Source organism: Stegodyphus dumicola, chromosome 1 (genome assembly GCF_044657685.1).
Source record: "Stegodyphus dumicola isolate Sdum_Otavi_A_Nest chromosome 1, ASM4465768v1".
Taxonomy (NCBI): domain Eukaryota; kingdom Metazoa; phylum Arthropoda; class Arachnida; order Araneae; family Eresidae; genus Stegodyphus; species Stegodyphus dumicola.
The window spans coordinates 45556576-45575695 of record NC_140768.1 but is presented as its reverse complement, the minus strand read 5'-3'; the positions used below and the strand labels follow the sequence as shown (position 1 = coordinate 45575695).

The 19120-nt window shown below is 31.2% G+C and overlaps 1 protein-coding gene across 5 annotated transcripts in view; it reads right to left on the bottom strand.

The window, feature by feature from the left end:
- LOC118188260 (irregular chiasm C-roughest protein-like) overlaps positions 1-19120 on the bottom strand; it is an 824083-nt gene that overhangs the window by 24564 nt on the left and 780399 nt on the right. For all 5 annotated transcript variants that reach the window (XM_085814197.1, XM_085814196.1, XM_085814211.1 and 2 more), the window contains 3 exons: positions 18750-18871; positions 17796-17970; positions 2128-2238 (listed from right to left, as the gene is read on the bottom strand). In XM_085814197.1, coding sequence (XP_085670323.1) covers positions 2128-2238; positions 17796-17970; positions 18750-18871 — 408 coding nt within the window. The remainder of the gene's footprint in view (positions 1-2127; positions 2239-17795; positions 17971-18749; positions 18872-19120) is intronic.

The following is a 19120-nucleotide window of genomic DNA, read 5'->3' as shown; positions in this document are numbered from 1 at the left end:
ATTTCTACAAGTTATTCTAATTTAAACCAGCAAATACCGTGCAAGCAAATCAGTTTATTTATTTTAGTTTAAACATCAGACAATAAACGTGTGTATTACGCTATTTTCTTAAGATTATCGGATGAATATTTTCGTTATATATCTGACTTTTAGTTTAATATTAAACCAGTTTACACTCAGCTTTCTTTCCTTAACAATAATAAAATAATAGAATAATAACAAACTCAGAAAAGCTAGGCTTATTACAGAAATGATTAATATTGGTATGATTAATCGTTCCCCTGTACGTCGATTACTCAATTGTATACTGTTTGCCACCTCGTTAATTGATATTCAGTCCCCCCGTCTTTCTCTAGCTGTAACTCTTTTAACAGGTTCGGTTACATTAATTAAAATAAAAAAGTAAATATACTTGTGTAATGTATGACTTTTGATCAACGGCAGAGTTTTACAAATGCGCTTCATTCACTTCCATAGCAGCTAGATATCCAATTTCTGGTAAGGCAGTATTTTATTGCCTACATGGATTCCCAAAATCCCTATGCCAGGATAAGAATTTCCCTGCGCATTAAGGGGAAAAAATCCTCACGTTACGCTAGTGTCAGGAATTATTTATAAAGCACTAGGTAGGTTATTATGTTAGGATAGATTAAGACAGGTCGCTGCATCCAAGGGACTTTTACAATATATGAGGTGCTTTCAAATTTAGGCGATCTATCGTTTCCAGAAAACAAAATAAAAAACACGCATATATGAAAAATTGCATGTGATGAAAACGGAATCACGGGGCAAAGGCATTTTTCAAGAACTTTGGCGCTAGCTTAAGCCTCTAATGAACCTCGAAGTTTATAGAACATTGCACAAAGAAAGACTTTCTTCGTAACTCGAAACTGCCTAAAGGTATTGATTGGAAAATACCGAAAGTTGTTATATATATGGAAATAATTTGGTTTCGTGTCAGCTTGTTTGTGTGGTCTCTTTACCTCAAGGTGTAATGAGTATGCCAACCGACATTACATTTACTACGTTCTGCGAGCTGCACTGAAGGGATTATGTACATTAATTCTTGAAGCGTTATCAAATCTTATTCTGTTATGATAAGCAAATATTTTTGAAGTATAAAAATATAAAATCACCTACGGAGAAAACGAAAAATGATGTAAGAAATTAATTAATATAATTATAGATATATAGAGCAGCTTTTAAAATACATTTACAGCTTAAAAAAAGACAGTCTGTATGCAATGTGTTACAAAGATATCCATTAATAATTAACAATTAAAATACGAATCCTTATTTTCCTATATTAAAACAATTTTTAGTAAAAGAAACGTGTTATGTTACACAGCTGAAGACATATTCCTCTATTTATCATATTCATTTATGGAATGTCATAATATTTGCATCCAGTAGATAATAAACTTGCCAAAAAGGACAGTATTAGTACACTGAGGAATCAGAGAACTACATAATATCAATTCCCTTAAATACTATGAAATTGCGACTATAATTATGGAAAAACTGCTGAATTGTCAAACTGTAAACGTGTTCACAGTTTGTGACAGTAAATATCCAATCTGAATTCGAGAAGGATATAAATATAACAAAATTACAATTACGGTAAATTCAAAATAAAATACGCTGATATATAGATTTTAATTCGAAAGAGAAACCCCAGATTTAAAAATACTAGCAGATTTTTAACTGAATCGTGAGCGAAATTTATATAAGAAACCAAGTCATAGTTTATGATTATTTCATTTTCTAAAGCGAAGAAAATTTCACAAAACTGCAAATAGCGCAAGAAGAAATTCTTTAGTGTTTTATCACATAAATGAACTCGAGCATATTATTCACTGCTGTTATCAAAACCTATTTATGACTATTAAAGAAGAGTATGAAAGTAAAATTAATAAAATACTATGTTCTAACACAACATAAAATTAAGAAGTAATAAAATAATTTAATTAGAATTTATCATGAAGAGTACAGTAAAGCAAATTTCGATATGCTTCATTGATAAAGTTTTTATATACATATAAATTTAGAAGTTTTTCGCTTACCTTGCCTCTTGTCAGGCTATAGAGAAAGCAAAGAAAAGAAGAAAAGATATATTCAGTTTCTTACCTTTTATAACGGACTTCCGCCTTAGACACAGTATAATAACTATTGTGACGGATACTATGAATACTATGCCACCTATGACTCCCGCCAGGATTATTAACATGGGGAGACTCTCTGAAATAAAAATACAAGTCATAAGGCTCCTTAAAAATGCAATTATTCATACAGAAAGCAACGATTAACATAAATACTCTTGATAACGTAAAAAAATCTTAATAAAATGCAAAATGGGCTCTGTTTATTTATGTTATATAAACAATACGTGAAAAGCTTATTGTAGAAGTTAAATTTCAAACGGAAGTAAACGCTAATTTCGTGCTCCCACATGCTTCATGAATAGTTACGGGTAAGTCGGGGAAACATTACAGGCCTTCAATATCATCGTACGACATTACGACATCATTGGTTTCATTACGACGTCGGGTAACATTACGACGTTTATTTCAGATGTTACGACGTCTGGTAACATTACGACGTTCATTTACTGGTTTCATTTCAATTTAGTTCAATAACACTCCATAGACTGAAATCCCACAGTCCTAAGTGGAATTTCCAAGGTCTTCTCTGAGATTATTTTTCTTCCCTTATCACCAGCTTTGTAAGATGTGTTTGGGACTGACAGTTTTAAAGCGTCTGCTTTCCACAAAGACACAACAGTTACAACCTTCCATGCCCTATCTAAGCTTGAAATCCATCGGCGTGGTAATTACTCTTTGTTAACCACTATACCAACTGGACGCATTAAACATCATATCGACCAAGGCGAGATGGAACATTATAGTTACAGATGTCAATGACAAAGAAAAAAAATTAAAAACATATTGCGATATTTAGTTATTTCCTCACATAAAACCTCAGAAAGACCCCCAAAAATGGTACCAAGTAGATAGTCCGGTAGCCGTTATTTGCACAGCTTTCGCTAAGTCACGCTAAGATTTTTTTCATTATTTATGTGGGAATATAAAATGACATATACAGGAAAGAGTAATAAAATATTTGTTTTCTTCAATTATTAATATAAATTAAAAAGTTATGAAAGCTGAAATAAATTTCTATCCAAATACATTTATTTTTTGTTAATGCAATCCCTTCTTTTTCATTAACTGTAGAAACATTTCATGAAAATTTTACAACAAAAATAAAGTAGTAAAAGCCTATTTTAGTTACTGGGCCAGACAGCGACACTCGTATTGTACTACTTTTAAAAATATGCTAAGTCGCTAATCGCCTCTAAAAAGATATCATTGCTTTTAAGTGGAAAATGATTTTTGTTGATGTTACTAATCCTACTGAAGCAATTCAATATGCAGAACATAACTGGTAGTTCTTCACTTACAGAACTGGCACAGTATATTTAAAGATATCAATAGACTATATATTACCTTGTATGATAAGTTAATATTCTACTTTTTTCGAAAGCGACAGAATGATTATGAAAACTAAGTAAGATAAAGAAAAGTTTTCTATTTTGACTGGAGTAAATAAGATAAGTGAACTTGCTTAGTCTGAAAGTAAGATAAAGACAAATTTTTCTATTTTTACTAGAGTAAATAAGATAGATGAACTTGCCTACCCACATGTCTCTGAGCTCTATTACCTAACAAATATTATACTGCAGCACTATTTCGCACAACTTGTGGGTTAAATTAGCTTAGGTTGTTTGGATATGGCAAAGCACATGAGAGCTATTTGCTTAAGGAGGAATCCCTTCGTGGAGGACTTTCTAAAACGATTCGTGTTTACGTTACACATGAGAAAAACCACGTAAAACATCAAAGAAGCAAGCGCGTTCGCCTGGGTTCGAAACCGGATCAGAGGTCTTAACCACTTGGTGGCGGGAAACCGGTCGCGGGAATGACATAACTTATTGAAAATTAGATTGTAATTTTAAGTTCAATCTAAATTACAAGAATCCCAAAAAAATTTATAAAAAAATTTCAATTTCCCTTTAGTGATAACTTAAGCTTTCGGCTTTTTCTATTAATTCACAAAGAATAAGGTTTAAAAGATTACATCTTGATTGGAAAAGACGAACTGAAAATGTCTAACTTGCATTTTAAAGAGATTAAGAATGTTTAATGATAAAAAATAAATTATTGTTTTTCCTTCAATAGTCAGAAGCTCGTTTAAGCCATTCGTAGAGCCTAGCCGAACACATTCATTATTTAGCAGTCTCAAAGGGGAGAGGATCCACACTACAATCAAGTCTGACACGGGATCCGAACACGTATCCTTAGTTTCGAGTTTGAAGTCATTCTCTGCTAACTACAGTCCTGTATCCAGGATGATTTCAGAGGAAAGGAAATTAGCTTATATGGTATATTAAGTCAAATATGATATATAAATTTACCAAGTGTTTAAATTTTGAAAATGATCATAGTAATTATTTTCAATTCGACAATTATTGTTAGTATTTTAGTTTGGTATTCATATACAGCTTGCCACTAACACTTTCCCCTAAACATATTGGAAACTTTTATTCATTTATTTCTGAACCCATATGCACACCTAATCAACAAAACACGGTGCAATGTTACAGATAAAACACAGCATTTTGAAGTTCTCCTTTTTTTGAATATTAAAAATATAAATCTAGCACATAGCGTGCAATCGATCTTTTTTTATTACGTCTTTTAACCGTTATTTTTATTTGAAAACTCATCTCTATAAAATAGCGCAATATTTGAGATCCATAATTACCTACTCACGCAATATTGGACATTCACGTTAAAAATCACACCAGCGTAAAATGAAAATGCTTTCTCGTGCGTGAATGCCGTTGATCTGCTTCAGCTGAAAAATCAGACTTTTGCGGTCGGGGGAAAGAAAAAGGGGAAAAGGAGATGTGGGGACAGAACGTTTTATTAATTAAACGTGAAAGGGAGTGGGGACGATGATCTTTAGAATCGATTAAATTATCGATATTCACTTTGAGCAAGACTGGAAAATTTTTCATTGACCCCAAATCTATCATCCGAAGAACTGGAAAAGTAATCATGCGCCATTTGAGCAGAGGATTCCCGCTTCATCCTTCATTTTTCCGGGAAAAAATGAGTTTCCTCGATAATATTTAAAAATTTAAATCTGGGAGCAGTTTATAACTCCAAAAGAAACAACGTTCGATCTAATATTTTAAACGGTGACAGGACTTTTATAGAGCAAAAGATTTGCTGATTTTTGCTATTGCTCTTTACGGAAAAGTGAAAATATATGCTTCCCGATTTTTCTAACATTATATAAACAGCTCGGTTTATTCTTTCGTACTTAGAATAAACCGTAATCATTAATCATTTAAACAGTAAAGGATTTCAATACGGATTCGAAGTTAAAACTCAGTATCCTCCAAATCTTTTAAATGCATCATAACTGGCAATATTCCTGCATTAAATAAAATTTAGTGACGTGATTGCAAAGCAACAAATTAACATTTTTTTTTTAAACGATGCAAGGTAATTACATCCTATTATTACAAAATCAGTTATAAATAAGGTTAGTGGTCATGTAAGCATATTTCGTAAGTGCACATCTGTATCGCCACCAAGGGAGGGGTTCTAAAATGGATCAATGGGCTTTCAGTAATATTTATATAATTTCACATGATCTTTGCCGCGCTCTTAAGCGAGATGGTTGAGAATGTTTTGATACGCAATTCCGTGTACAAAATAATTAAAGCATCGTGCATTTCTTATGAAAATTTTCAGTGCCAAATTACATCAAATATAAGCATAATTATATATGTAGATAATGATATATGTAAAAGGCTTAGCACTTTTTTATTGCAGTCTATATAAAAAAGGTGCATAATAATAGCCAATGCACACTTTTATTCAAAATGAAGTTTCCAAATTTGCATTCCTACACATTTATAGACACACACATACAGTGTGTTAAATTTCACATTAATAACTGTTCGCTATTAAATGTATTGTTTGCACAAGAAATACTCTTCAAACAGAATGAATTTATCTTATTCACAAAGATTATTATTACTACTGTTTTTAATTTTTGAATATATTTAATTTATTCATGTATAAATTTTAATGTTAACAACAGGTATAATCAGATCATTTACAACATATATTTTGACTCTTTCACTTTCAAAATCAAAGGAATGCAAGCATTAAGATAAGAAAATACTAGATTTATTGTAACACTTCCAGTTACTCCCAGCTCAATAAAAAAAATATACAACTGAATTCTCTTAATCTACAGGTGTTAGTAAATGCGTAATATTCGAGGTAAATTGTAGCTTGACTCTTTCTGGATATAAAGAGCGAGAGAATCAGAATATCCAGTGCGTGATAAATTTCGCTAAAGTGAAATGTTGACGATGAAGTAAACTTATAAAATGAAAGCACTACGAGATTTTCTACTAAAATGATAGCAGCATTTATACGTCATACATTTATAACTGCGAAACAGATGGAAAATAAAATATAAATAACAACATAAGCTCATTTAAATAAGCTTATTTGTCGATATCCAAGTAAATGAAATATAAAATTATATTATAGCAACTATAAACGGAACTAGGCATCGCCAAGCATGTTAAGATATTAGAAATGAAATAATATATGCATACTCTTTAAATGCCCTCAAAATAAGGAAAAAAAAATGCTTGTGCTCAAACCAAGAAGGAATCGGCAAAACAAAAATTGAAAACTGAGATGAATTAACTGTTTTGATAAATATGTTAAAGATTTAAATATTAATGCTTCATATAATAATAACTTTTTTTCAGTAAGAGATTACTGTATTAAAGAATATATTTTCAGGGTGAAATAGGATATAAGTTTGTTGGGGAGCTTCTTATACGGAGAAAAATGAACTATGAAGAAATGATGATTTCTTTATTTCCATTTATAATATTAAATTTTGTTTTGAATTATGCATTGTTCTGCAATTTCATTAAGATAATTAATTATTAAAAGTCTTTATAGTTTCAAGATATTCTAACGTATTTCAATTAAACATCAATGATATTTGTCTAGCACAATTTTTTAATAAAAGCATTAATTATTTCATCTAGCTTTAACTAGCTTTTTCTTCAGTTTACATTAATTCCTAAATTCAGTTATTATTTGTGTACAATTACACAACTTCAGTAAAATTATTTTAATTTTGACAAATCAAATCTAGATTAAATTTATTTATGAAAACAAATATTATTTTTATTAAACAGGCACTGGAATAATGTTTATTGATTTTCTTTGATTAGCCTAACGTTATAAAATACTTGTTAGAATGCTTTATTTTCAGTTTGAATATCAAAGTGTCAAACTCGGAAACCTATCACCATGAGCATAAAAAATTGTTAAACGTTTAGTATACTTGATGATTAGACTTTCTTTCTCATGATACGAATTCTATGTAGAGAAATCATTCCTTTTCCACAAAATACATACACGCACACAAAAGAGGGAAAAAAAAGTCCGGCTTGACGTACCGCCACACTTATCTGGAAATGAAACTCATCAGAAAATAATAATACGGTCATTAGAAAGTGAAAAAAGTGTATTGAAAAAAAAACTAACCTTCAAAAACATTTTTTAATGACTTATCTGGAACTGATTTAGATTTTTCGACTAATGGCAAAAGTTTAGAGTTGGTTGCAGCGAATTCAAATCCATCCCCTATTCCTATGACTGCTGTGGTACGGAAAACGTTCTAATGGGGAAAAGGGAGAATCTGATCGAAATGTCACTTCGAAAATAAGGGCTCTTCTCTCCCCCCGCAATCTCTCTTTCTTTTTTTGTGTGCGATGATGTGACAAGGTTTGCTATCGTCACAGAGACGTTAGTTGTCTGTTTTACATTGCAATGATTTTAAAAGCTCGCAAGTGGGTAAGATGAGGGGGCATCTGATGTTTTTTATCGGTCTTTTTTACGTGTTAGATTTACCTTGACGGGGCGCACTTTGAGAAAGTTTTCGCATTTCCTAATAAAAAGTTTCCTTTTGGCGGAAGCCGAGAGGAGATTTTATACTCTCGTAATACAGAAAATAGTTCCACATGCTATTTTAACACCGTTGAATTATCATACCTGTTTTTTTATCCTTATGCTTAGATGAAGGTTTTGAATTTTGATTTTAGTATATAGAAGAATCTTTGCCATGACGCAAATCGAAGCTTTGTGCAACGTAATCTATCGAAGCAACGTAAATCGAGGATTCATCATAATTGATCAATTATATAGCTTACTCGGATAACAATGAGTGATTGTTAATGCTCTGGAATAATATTTGTGAAACTGTTGCTGAAAATGCAGCCTTTCGATTATAAATATCCCACTCTTATTGTATATATATATATACAGTGGATGGACAAAAATATGGAAACACCTTGTGAAATGCATGTTTGAAAAGAAAGATTAATTTTAATGAAATATGTAGGCGGCGCTGGCGTTTTTGACTACTGACGCCACCTATACAACTTCGTAAATGTGCTAAACAGTTCAGTTGTTGTCGGAGTACTGTTATGTGAGGTTGTCATCGCATTATGTCAGAGTTAACAGACTTCGAACGTGGGCAAATTTTTGGAGCACGTATGGTAGGTGCTTCCGTAAGCAATGTAGCCGAGGTGTTTAGTGTTTCAAGAGGTACTGTATCGAAGATTTATTCCGCATATTTGAAGAGCGGAAAAACATCATCTGCTAAATCACAGCGCGGACGAAAGTGTGTCCTGAGTGATCGTGACAGACGATCATTAAGGGCAATTGTGACGAAAAATAAGAAGACCACAGCTGCAAAAGTTACTACTGAAATGAATGTTGTGTTACCGAACCCTGCGAGTACCAAAACAATTAAAAGGGAGCTTCATAAACAGGGAATTGCCGGCCGTGCTGCAATTGAGAAGCCACTCATCAGTGATGCTAATGCCCGGAACAGGAAAAGGTGGTGTTTAAGTCATAAAGCCTGGACTATAGAGCAGTGGAAGCGAGTAATATGGTCTGACGATTCTTCTTTCACATTGTTCCCCACTTCTGGCCGAGTTTACGTTTGGAGAACGCCATCTCAAGCCTATAATACAGACTGCTTGTTGCCAAGAGTGAAACATGGTGGGGGTTCTGTTATGGTTTGGGCAGCCATATCGTGGTTCTCTGCTAGCCCCATGATAACTGTGTCAGGGCACATGACTGCCAAGACTTATGTGAACACTTTGGCCGATCAAGTTCATCCCATGGTACAAACTTTGTTCCCCGATGGTGATGGTGTCTTCCAAGACGACAAAGCCCCTGTTCACACAGCTCACATTGTCCAGGACTGGTTTTCTGAGCACGAGGATGAGTTGTCCCATCTCCCCTGGCCACCACAGTCACCAGACCTGAATATTATCGAACCTTTGTGGTCTACAATTGGAACGGAAAGTGCGTTCTCATTATCCACCGCCAACATCGCTATCTGAACTTGCCACCGTTTTACAGAAAGAATGGTATAATATTCCCTTGGCAAACATACAGGAACTGTATTTATCCATTCCGAGAAGACTGCAAGCTGTTTTGGATGCAACGGGTTTCCTGCACCATATTAAGCAAAGAAACATGTTTTTTTAAAGGTGTTTCCATATTTTTGTCCAACCCCTGTATATGTTTCTATTGTATATATATACTGTATATATTTTTTCTCTTTCGCTGACCATATACACAATACAATAAAACCGCGCATTCGTTTCTAATGTAAGACGATGTTCTCTTCCCGATTAAAATATATTTTAATATCTTACATGCACATTCTAATATTTAGGAAACAAATTGGCATAATTTTTAAGTTAAAATAAAACGTACGTATTTCGTTTTACACCTACGCGCAGTTTCAAGATCATTTGATTATCTTTTATTTTAGAACACTTACAGTGTATAAACCTCATATAAATACTTACTTCTTTTTTATTCTAAAACCCCTTCAGGATCTAGGATCGTATTGTACACAATGCCATCTTCCGGCCAAATACGGTGATTTGGTTCCATAGCAATAACACTCCTCAAATTGTAGTAATTATATTACTAAAATAGTTATATAGTTATTATATTACTAAAAGCTTTATTTTTCAAACAATTCGAAAAATTTCGTTCTTAAATGATTTGCGTAAAAGATAAGCGAAATACATAAAACACTTCTCTTGCTTATAAAGTAGAGTCTAACTCAAATAATAATAAATGTTAGTTTAAATAATTACAACTATAACTAAACCTTTCTTCATTATGTCGCACTTAGAACTGTCAATAAAAGACATGCAAATAAACTAAAAATATAACTTAAAATAAAATATATTAGAGAAATAGTTGCAAGCGCAATAAATATCATTTCATTAGGAACGATAAAACAATACTTTTATTCTAAACAATAACAAGGTATGAGAGTCGCAAGAATAAACTCAAATATTTAAAAATCAGTAAAAAAAGAAGAAATATCTTTGTTATAAGAATGCAAAGAACTTTCTAAGGAAAACTGCCTCGTATTGATGTTATACATAGATGGAAAACACGACTACTCTCCCGAAGCTAGAATATTCGCGGAGATTCATCTGAGTAAATATAAAATACGAAAAAAAAGAAAAATACTGCTTAATTACTTTATTATTTTTAAGCTTAATAAAATTTAAAGATTTGTTATTGTTTTTGGAAGGTATGATGGAAAGAGAAACTTCGAGTAACACCTACCATAACTCCAATATTATTTTAAATTTGTGTCTTTCAAAGAAAATAATTACACAGTAATTGAATCTTTCATTCCAATTTATGTAATAATTATGTAGAAATCATGTTCAATTAATTTTATTAATTTTGATAGGTACTTAGAGCTTGAAATTTCTAAGATACATTATTATACATTATTACAATGAAAACATATTAAAAAGTTTTAACAACTTACTATATGTATGTTTCTCAGCAAAATTTTCAATAATAAATCTAATTTTGTAATGTTGATTTAATATATTTTATAACAGGAACAATTCCCTCAAAGACACCCATGCTACGAGTTACAATATTTGGAAGTCAAATATTGATAGAATATTTTCCTTTGAATAGATGTTTAAACAATTCCATCTTTTCGCTCCTTCAATAATTTCACTTGTCAGAATAGCCTTGTAATTTCATTTAACATACGCGCTTTAAATTCTTGCCAATAGAATTAAAATAATTATGGAAATACTGTGTGGACGTTTTAACAGAATAGAATTGTTCAAATTGAAGAGTTAAAGGTTTCAGTCAGAGTTTAAAATAAATATTTCGTAAATGAACATAAACAATGAAACATTGTTTGCATGATATACGAAGAGCCTATTATGCGAATAAATATCATATTTTGACATTGTATCAAATAAGGAGTTTATGTATTGATTTTTACGTAAAATTTTAAAATTAGCTTATGCTCAGTGTTTTTTTAAATTTTATGTGATTTTATGGGAATTGTTCATTTTAGGTTAAAAAATACAATTAGTCAAAATTACAAAACTGTTATGACCCACAAAAATCATTAAAATTTAAATTACGATTTAATATTATCATTTTCCTCCTACATATTACTGAAGAACAATAATTACAAGCGAGAAATATCAAAAACGTATTCCAGTTTTAAAGTTCAAAAAGGAAGTAATTTCAAAAAAATCATTCTGACAATTACTTACAATTAAACTGTTATAGAAAATGTTGGCAATATTCAGTTTCCTTTCATTAGTAAGGATCAAAATGCTGATGAAGTAATCTAAACAATAAACTTATGAAAGAGGATGTCCTGACATGTTTTTTAGACGATTTTACTTTGCTATAAAACATCGCCTACTTAGGAAATTTTCTTTTAACTGCAACTACATTTTTGAAAGTGTAAATTATCGTCTGCTACTTGATAATTTTGTTTTCATACAAAATGGCGCTTTTAAAGAAGTAATGAACGGAAGGCTATGTGCTTTTTCTGAAGAAAATTATTCGTACCCTAGTTGTTAAAAATGCTGTGAAAGCCATGATTTTTCGGTATCTAAAGCAGTGATAGATAAATGCTGTCAAAAGAAAAAAAACGTCAAATTTCGCTTCAAGAAGAAAAATTGTTCAAAATACATAGTCAAGGAAAAAAATGTAATGCTTCGAATGTTGAAAAGGTAAGAACTTTAACGTTAAAAGAAAATCTTCGAAGTTAAAGGATAACTGCATAATCATTAAAATGCTCGGTGTCAACTGTATGCAAAGCGATTAATACTGATTTGAATCTTAAAAGGGCGAAAAAACGTAATGTGCAGATAAAAGTTTTCTGTAAATACTATGAAAATGTGCGAACAACCTTAGTATAACTAATATGAAATGACTTATATCAAGAACTATATCGAAATTTTGATAGCGAGGATAATTGGTTTTCTTCAATTGTTTTAAAACATAGATTTCACAGTAAATTTATTGGGACGAATAGCTAACAAATCTGAAGTGAGATTTGCCAATAAAAAACGCAGGGTTTATCCCCCTCCCTCATATGATCATAAACGCAAGGAATTATTTTTCAAACTCAAATAAACTTTCAGAATTTTTAAATTTTTATGATCAAGTTTATTTCGGAAAACAATATCCTACATCTAAATTAGACTAAAAATTAAAAATTAGATTACATACCTCAGCAAAATTAATTAAATGGCAGCAGAAGTTACGGTTGTTCTTTTGGAAATAATTTAATCATGTGGCAGAAAATCGAAAATTCAAGGTGAATTTACCAAGCGCCTAGATCCAAATATTTATTTAATTTAAAATGCGCTTGCTATTTGAAAGTGTTGACCAATTAGACTATTTGAACAATTAAAAGATTCTTCATCAGAAACTCAGCAGAATCGTAATTTGCATAAAATCCCTCTTCGGGAAAGGAATAATTAGGCACGGAGTAGTGACGGCCCCCCGTTATTACCCTTATCACTACTGACAGAGCACAGATATTATCTCAGTGCAAGGAGAGAGAAAGAGACTTTAAAATCAGACGCGCCATTGGTTTGATAACGAAGAGACTTTCTATACAAGCAGCCATCTTGAAATGGCCGCTATAAGTTCTTCTAACTTCAAAATTCAGAATGGGTTGAGGCCAGACAGACGATGACGATGTTTTTAATGTCAGTTACTAGTGCTCGTAAAGTTTTGCTCAAACGGGTTTACGGAATCTGATGAAAGAGCGAATTTCGAATTCTTCTGGTCGTTTCGCACTCGAAAATGTTGGTTATGGTGGATCGTTTGGAAGACTTAAATGCCATACGGCGCGAAAAGGAGTGCTTTATCTTTTTCGGAATATTTTTCCAAAGAACAATCAGCAGAAGTTTTGAATTCTATTTCGTCGAATGTTTCGGTATTTTCTTTATGCAGATTGATTTCTGTCATATGTACTGTAAGATCGAAATGAGATTCAAAATGTGTGATTCTTGTGATGGCAAGTAAGTTATGGTTGTTCTTTTGGAAATAATTTCTTCTAATAAGAGAAGTTTTTAACTCAGTTTTGTTACAAATTATAATACTTCAACTTACAAATTAAACGTCGTACAGTACGACTTCAAAATAAAATCAGATTGAAAGTCTTCTTGATTTGAATTCGAACTGCATGGCGTTATAAGTAATTTAGTTAGTTAATTACAGAATAAGAAATTTTATTGATCCTTTTTCTTATCTTCCATTAAAAATATATTTGAAAACAATACGCAGAGAATAAAGCCAATGCTCCATTGAGAAATTTCAAAGCCAACAAGTTGGATGTTTTTAGAAAATCTTTCCAAAAGATGACAGATACAGTGTCTCAAAAAAGTGATGGGACACTTGTGCTTTACAAAAGGAAACTGCAATAAAATAAATTTAAAAAAAAATGTAAAATTTTTTGTGGGTGTGTTTCATACTTAAATTTAGTAACAATTATTACATAACATACATTTTCTCAAAATATTAAAATATTAATTTAATAAAAATACAATTGTTTAGAACGGAGCAGAAAATGGCTCACTTAAGTGATGGGACACTACGTACTATGCAATAAAAATCGTCTGAAGTAAGCAATAAAAATATCTTTTGGGGTATTTATTTTTACTCAAAAGCAATTGCCAATAATTTATAAAATCGTCTGCAGTATTTCTCTCCAGTTTGTTTTGGAATTTTTTTGTTTTTTAGCTCTGTGCAGCCATGAATGTTAAAGGAAAAGAAACTTTGCCTGGAATTCGAATATTAGTTATTAATTTGCATATTGAACGAGGAAAATCTATTAGAGAAACTACTGAAACAGTTAACTTCAGTCATTAAACAGTTTTCAATATCATTAAACGATATAAAAAGAATCATATGATTCAGGATAAAAGAAGACCTGGCCGACCATCAAAGCTATCCAATGGAATAAAGCGAATTATCGTTCGAAATATTTAAAAAAATCCAAGAATGAGTGCTCCTAAAGTTGCTGCTGATTTACAATAAGAGTAAATCCTTCTAATAGTCTCAGAATTAACAACTTGGAAGTATGGAATGGAGTAATTGTTAATTCTGAGACTATTAGAAGAGTAATTCGATCTACTGGATATCACGGTAGAGCAGCCAGGAAAAAATTCTTCGTAAGTGAAAAGAATAGAAAACTCAGACTGGCTTTCGCAAAATTCAACATAAATAAGAAATCTGATTACTGGAATGAAGTTACATTTGCTGATGAGAGTAAATTTAATATATTTGGTTCCGACGGTAGAATCTTGGTGTGGAGAAAACCCAGGGAAGAATTTCGCAAACAGAACTTGGTGCCAACAGTAAAACATGGTGGCGGAGGAGTTATGGTATAGGGGTGTATGTCGTCCGCTGGAGTCGATAATCTTGTTTTTATTGAAAGTATAATGGATCAGTACAAGTATATTGGCATTTTAAATCAAAATTTGAAATCATCAGCACGAAAATTGAACCTTCATAACGATTTTAAATTCTACCAGGACAATGACCCCAAGCACAGTGCTTTGAACGTTATACTCTGGCTGCTGTATAACTGTCCTGAAATAATAAAAACACCCCCACAATCTCCACAATTAAATCCCATAGAGAATATTTGGCAAGAATTGGAATCAAGAATTCGCAAACACACCATTTCTTCAAAACAACAATTAAAATCGGTGCTTCAAGATTAATGGGGTAAAATCACTCCAGAAATCCCAAAAAAATTAGTCGAATCCATCTCAAGAAGATTAAATCATGTTTTAAAAGTAAAAGGAAATCCAACAAAATATTAAAACCTTTTAAAAAGTAAAATTTTTGGATAAATATTTGATGGAAAAGTAAGTGTCCCATCACTTAAGTGAGCCATTTTCTGCTCCGTTCTAAACAATTGTATTTTTATTAAATTAATATTTTAATATTTTGAGAAAACGTATGTTATGTAATAATTGTTACTAAATTTAAGTATGAAACACACCCACAAAAAATTTTACATGTTTTTTAAATTTCTTTTATTGCAGTTTCCTTTTGTAAAGCACAAGTGTCCCATCACTTTTTTGAGACACTGTATATAAGTATTATATAGCTGGAGATTAAATTATGCACTTCATTTGGAAAATTTTCCAAAGAAATTAACAAAATTTGTTCTATATCAGATTTCGTTTTTTTTTTAACTAAAAATAATGGTAAACTATGCAACATTCCAAAAAACAACTTTATAAATTACTTGCTTTTAATTGAAATTATTATCAGTGATTAAGTTTCCGCATTTAGCAATGCAAATTCTATACGTAAGGGAGCATTATATTATTAAATTTTAACACTAATATAAGTAATAAAGATAATTTAAAATACTTTGAACTGTAAGCCTGCAGTAAAAACGGAATTTTTTTGTTTAATTCTACAAACAATAAATAATGGAAAATAAATATTTGAAATATAGTCTTGTATGAAGATAGCTGTTACTAGATAATATTTAATAGGTTTATATTTAACACAGAACAACTAGTTATTCTACCATTATTTTCAGCTGGAAACGTTAGTTCGGTTCAGAGTATTACAGATCTTCTGCTATGTAGAATTCTAAACTTTTTATCTGTTTTTTTTTGAATTCATCTGATCTAATAATTCTTATCAACGTGCAATTTTTTAAAATTAAGATAAAATCAAGCTGACTGCTCTCTTTTGTGTTATTTCAAAGAATGTTTCAAATTAAACAAATTAAACTTTTAATGAAAACTATTAATATATTAAAATTATTACATAATGATGTTATGTATAACATGCTAAATGTATAGAAGATGGATTTTAAAGAATAAATCAATATTCATGGTTAAAATACTTTTGTTTACTTTGACGACGGAAATTATTGTGCACTGCAAGTTTTCTCGTGAACTACTAAAAATTACAATAATTGCTTAAATATTACACGTAAAACTGCTTATTAGTTGCTATTTCAATTACACGAAGAAGAATTTTATTACAAGAAACATTACTAGAAGCGAATGAAAAAGTCAGAAGAAACTTTAATAAGAGGAAATATTGGAAATCACAAAAAGTGTAACTATTTCAACATTCAAGAATAAAATACTGTACGAATAGTATGAAGCTAAGGAAATAATGAAAGAGAATCACGTGATTAACAGAGTAAAGAGACTAAAAGCACTCACTGATATGAGAAATTGAAATAACTATCTGTGAAATAAGAATAAGAAATAAAAAAACTTTGGGCTACGAATATTTAAAAAAAGCATATCATTAGAATTTCCCCCATACAGTCTCACATCCTGAAGATAAAAACGTTTCATTCCCTATAGTGTTGCCACTGCTCGCCTTGAAATCGCTGAGTTTTGTAAAGGTTAACAAGATATGAAATAGACAATAAAACAAATTCTAAATTTGGGCTTCCAGGTGCCCATAGTCGGGTGGAGGACAATGTTATTCAAAATTTGAGGACTCTAGGTACCATTGCTTTTTTCACAATTCAGCAAACGTATATACATCCATGCAGATTCTTCATTATTTAGTTTCTTTAAAAATAATACAATTATTTAGTGGCATTAATCTGAAAAGTGATAAACTTCATTTCTTTCATAAGCGATTCATAAGCTATCAAAATGCTTTTTCAAGACTAGTAGCCCTACTAGGTTAATGCCTCTTTGGGCTAATAGCTAACAAAATTATGCCAAGTAAATAAAAATATGAAGATGACGGTGGGAAAAAGAAAAGAAAGTGGAAAAAAAAGAGGAAAGTTTTATATAATGTTGCAGTTTTTTGCTGCAAAATCTATCCAGACAAATTACTTTGAAGCAATAAAATATCTTTTTTAACAATTAGCCCTTTATGTTTTACATTATGTCTGCCCATCAGATAAAAGCGCAATTACATTTTATCTCAGCTATTAAATGTCGAAACTTTTCAAAAACAGTATCATAAAATAATTCCAGCATCAGCATAAACTATAACGGCAACATAACTGAAATATAATTCTAAATGGATAAAAATCAAAATAAGTCTCTAAAGATTAAACGCTATACGAACATTTTAATATTCGAAAAGAAATAAGATACATAAAACAGAAATCTAAAACAGGATAATAATCATCATATCAGCATTAACTGTGACTGCAGCATACATGAAATGTGTTTCTAAATGCATAAAAATCAAAATTAAGTCTCTTAAGATTAAATGCTATGCGAAAATTTTAACATTTAAAAACAAATTATATATATAAAAAACAAAAATCTAAAATAAGATAATTACTTTGTTTTTTAAGGAGTATGATCATACTATCCTGGCCAAAAGTATTCCAGACTGTACAGTTGTATTGACCAAAATCGTCTTCATCCGCGTTATGAATTATGAGATTATTCTTGACACCATCAGCCATCGGTTCCGTTACAATCTCGTACCCATCGTTATTGTCAATATCCACGTGCTGAAGAGGAAAAAAATCATTACAGAACACATTTTTTTTTGGCTGAGAAATAAATATAAAGCACGTAATTGAAATAGAAACGAAATTTTATTCTAATTCGCCTCTCATAAGTCAAACAACAAAATAAAAAATCCTCAGAATGAATCTGTGAATAAAACTTTGTTCTAAAAGCTTCCATTGAGAAAAGGGTTCGTGCAGGGAGATATGGTTTCGGTTAAACTGAAGTCAAAAGAGAATTAACTAAATCGTCTGTACAGTGTTAAAACGCCAGCAAACAAAAAGCGCCGAACGAAGCTCTCACGCTAGGTTCTTCATTTCCAGGTGCAATTTTCTCACTACTGTACTTAAAGCGTGGATTGCTTCAAATTAAAATTAAAATGAAGGAAGAATAAATGAAAATTCAAGAACTTAGACTTGCAATCAAAGGCAAGTCTTGACTCGCTTTTAGAGTTTCTAAAGTTTCAGTATGAATAATTACATAATTACGAGAAATATTATAATAAGTTGTTAAAATTTTAAATGTGTGTCCTGTTGATGATGCCTTAAAAAGTTTTAAGCATTTTATACAATGATTATTGTGCGTTGCGTTAATTTTCGGGAATTACGTTAAATGTGTTCTTGAATTGTGTGGAAAAATATTTAAAAAATATATTAATTGTATATTGTCCTTCATAAGTATTAAAGAACATTTATTTTCTCCAACACTGAAACCTAAACATTAATTATAAAATATTACGCCTCCAGCATTTAGAAAAAAGATCTCATAAACTGCTAATCACCTGTGAATTTCTTGACCATAGTATCCTTGTAGGGGGAGGCACAGAAGATATGATACATTCTAATTTGACTACTTCGCCTTCCACTCCATACTGCACTGGCGGGCTTCGCACTCTTGGAGGCCCTGAAATGGAAAAGACAAAATTCTTTCTATTCTAAGGATGTTTATTAGCATTTCTATATTACTTAAATCATTTCGTAAGTTCTCTTTCCCCATAAGCTGAACGAAAAAATATCTGTTGCTGTCCAATCAATTTATTGCAACTACACAATTTGTTTCCCGATGGCTCATGACAGATTTTATTTATATGAAATAAATGCCGATAGATGGCAGCATAATTCCTTGCTTTTGCTCATTGATTATACAGTAGGC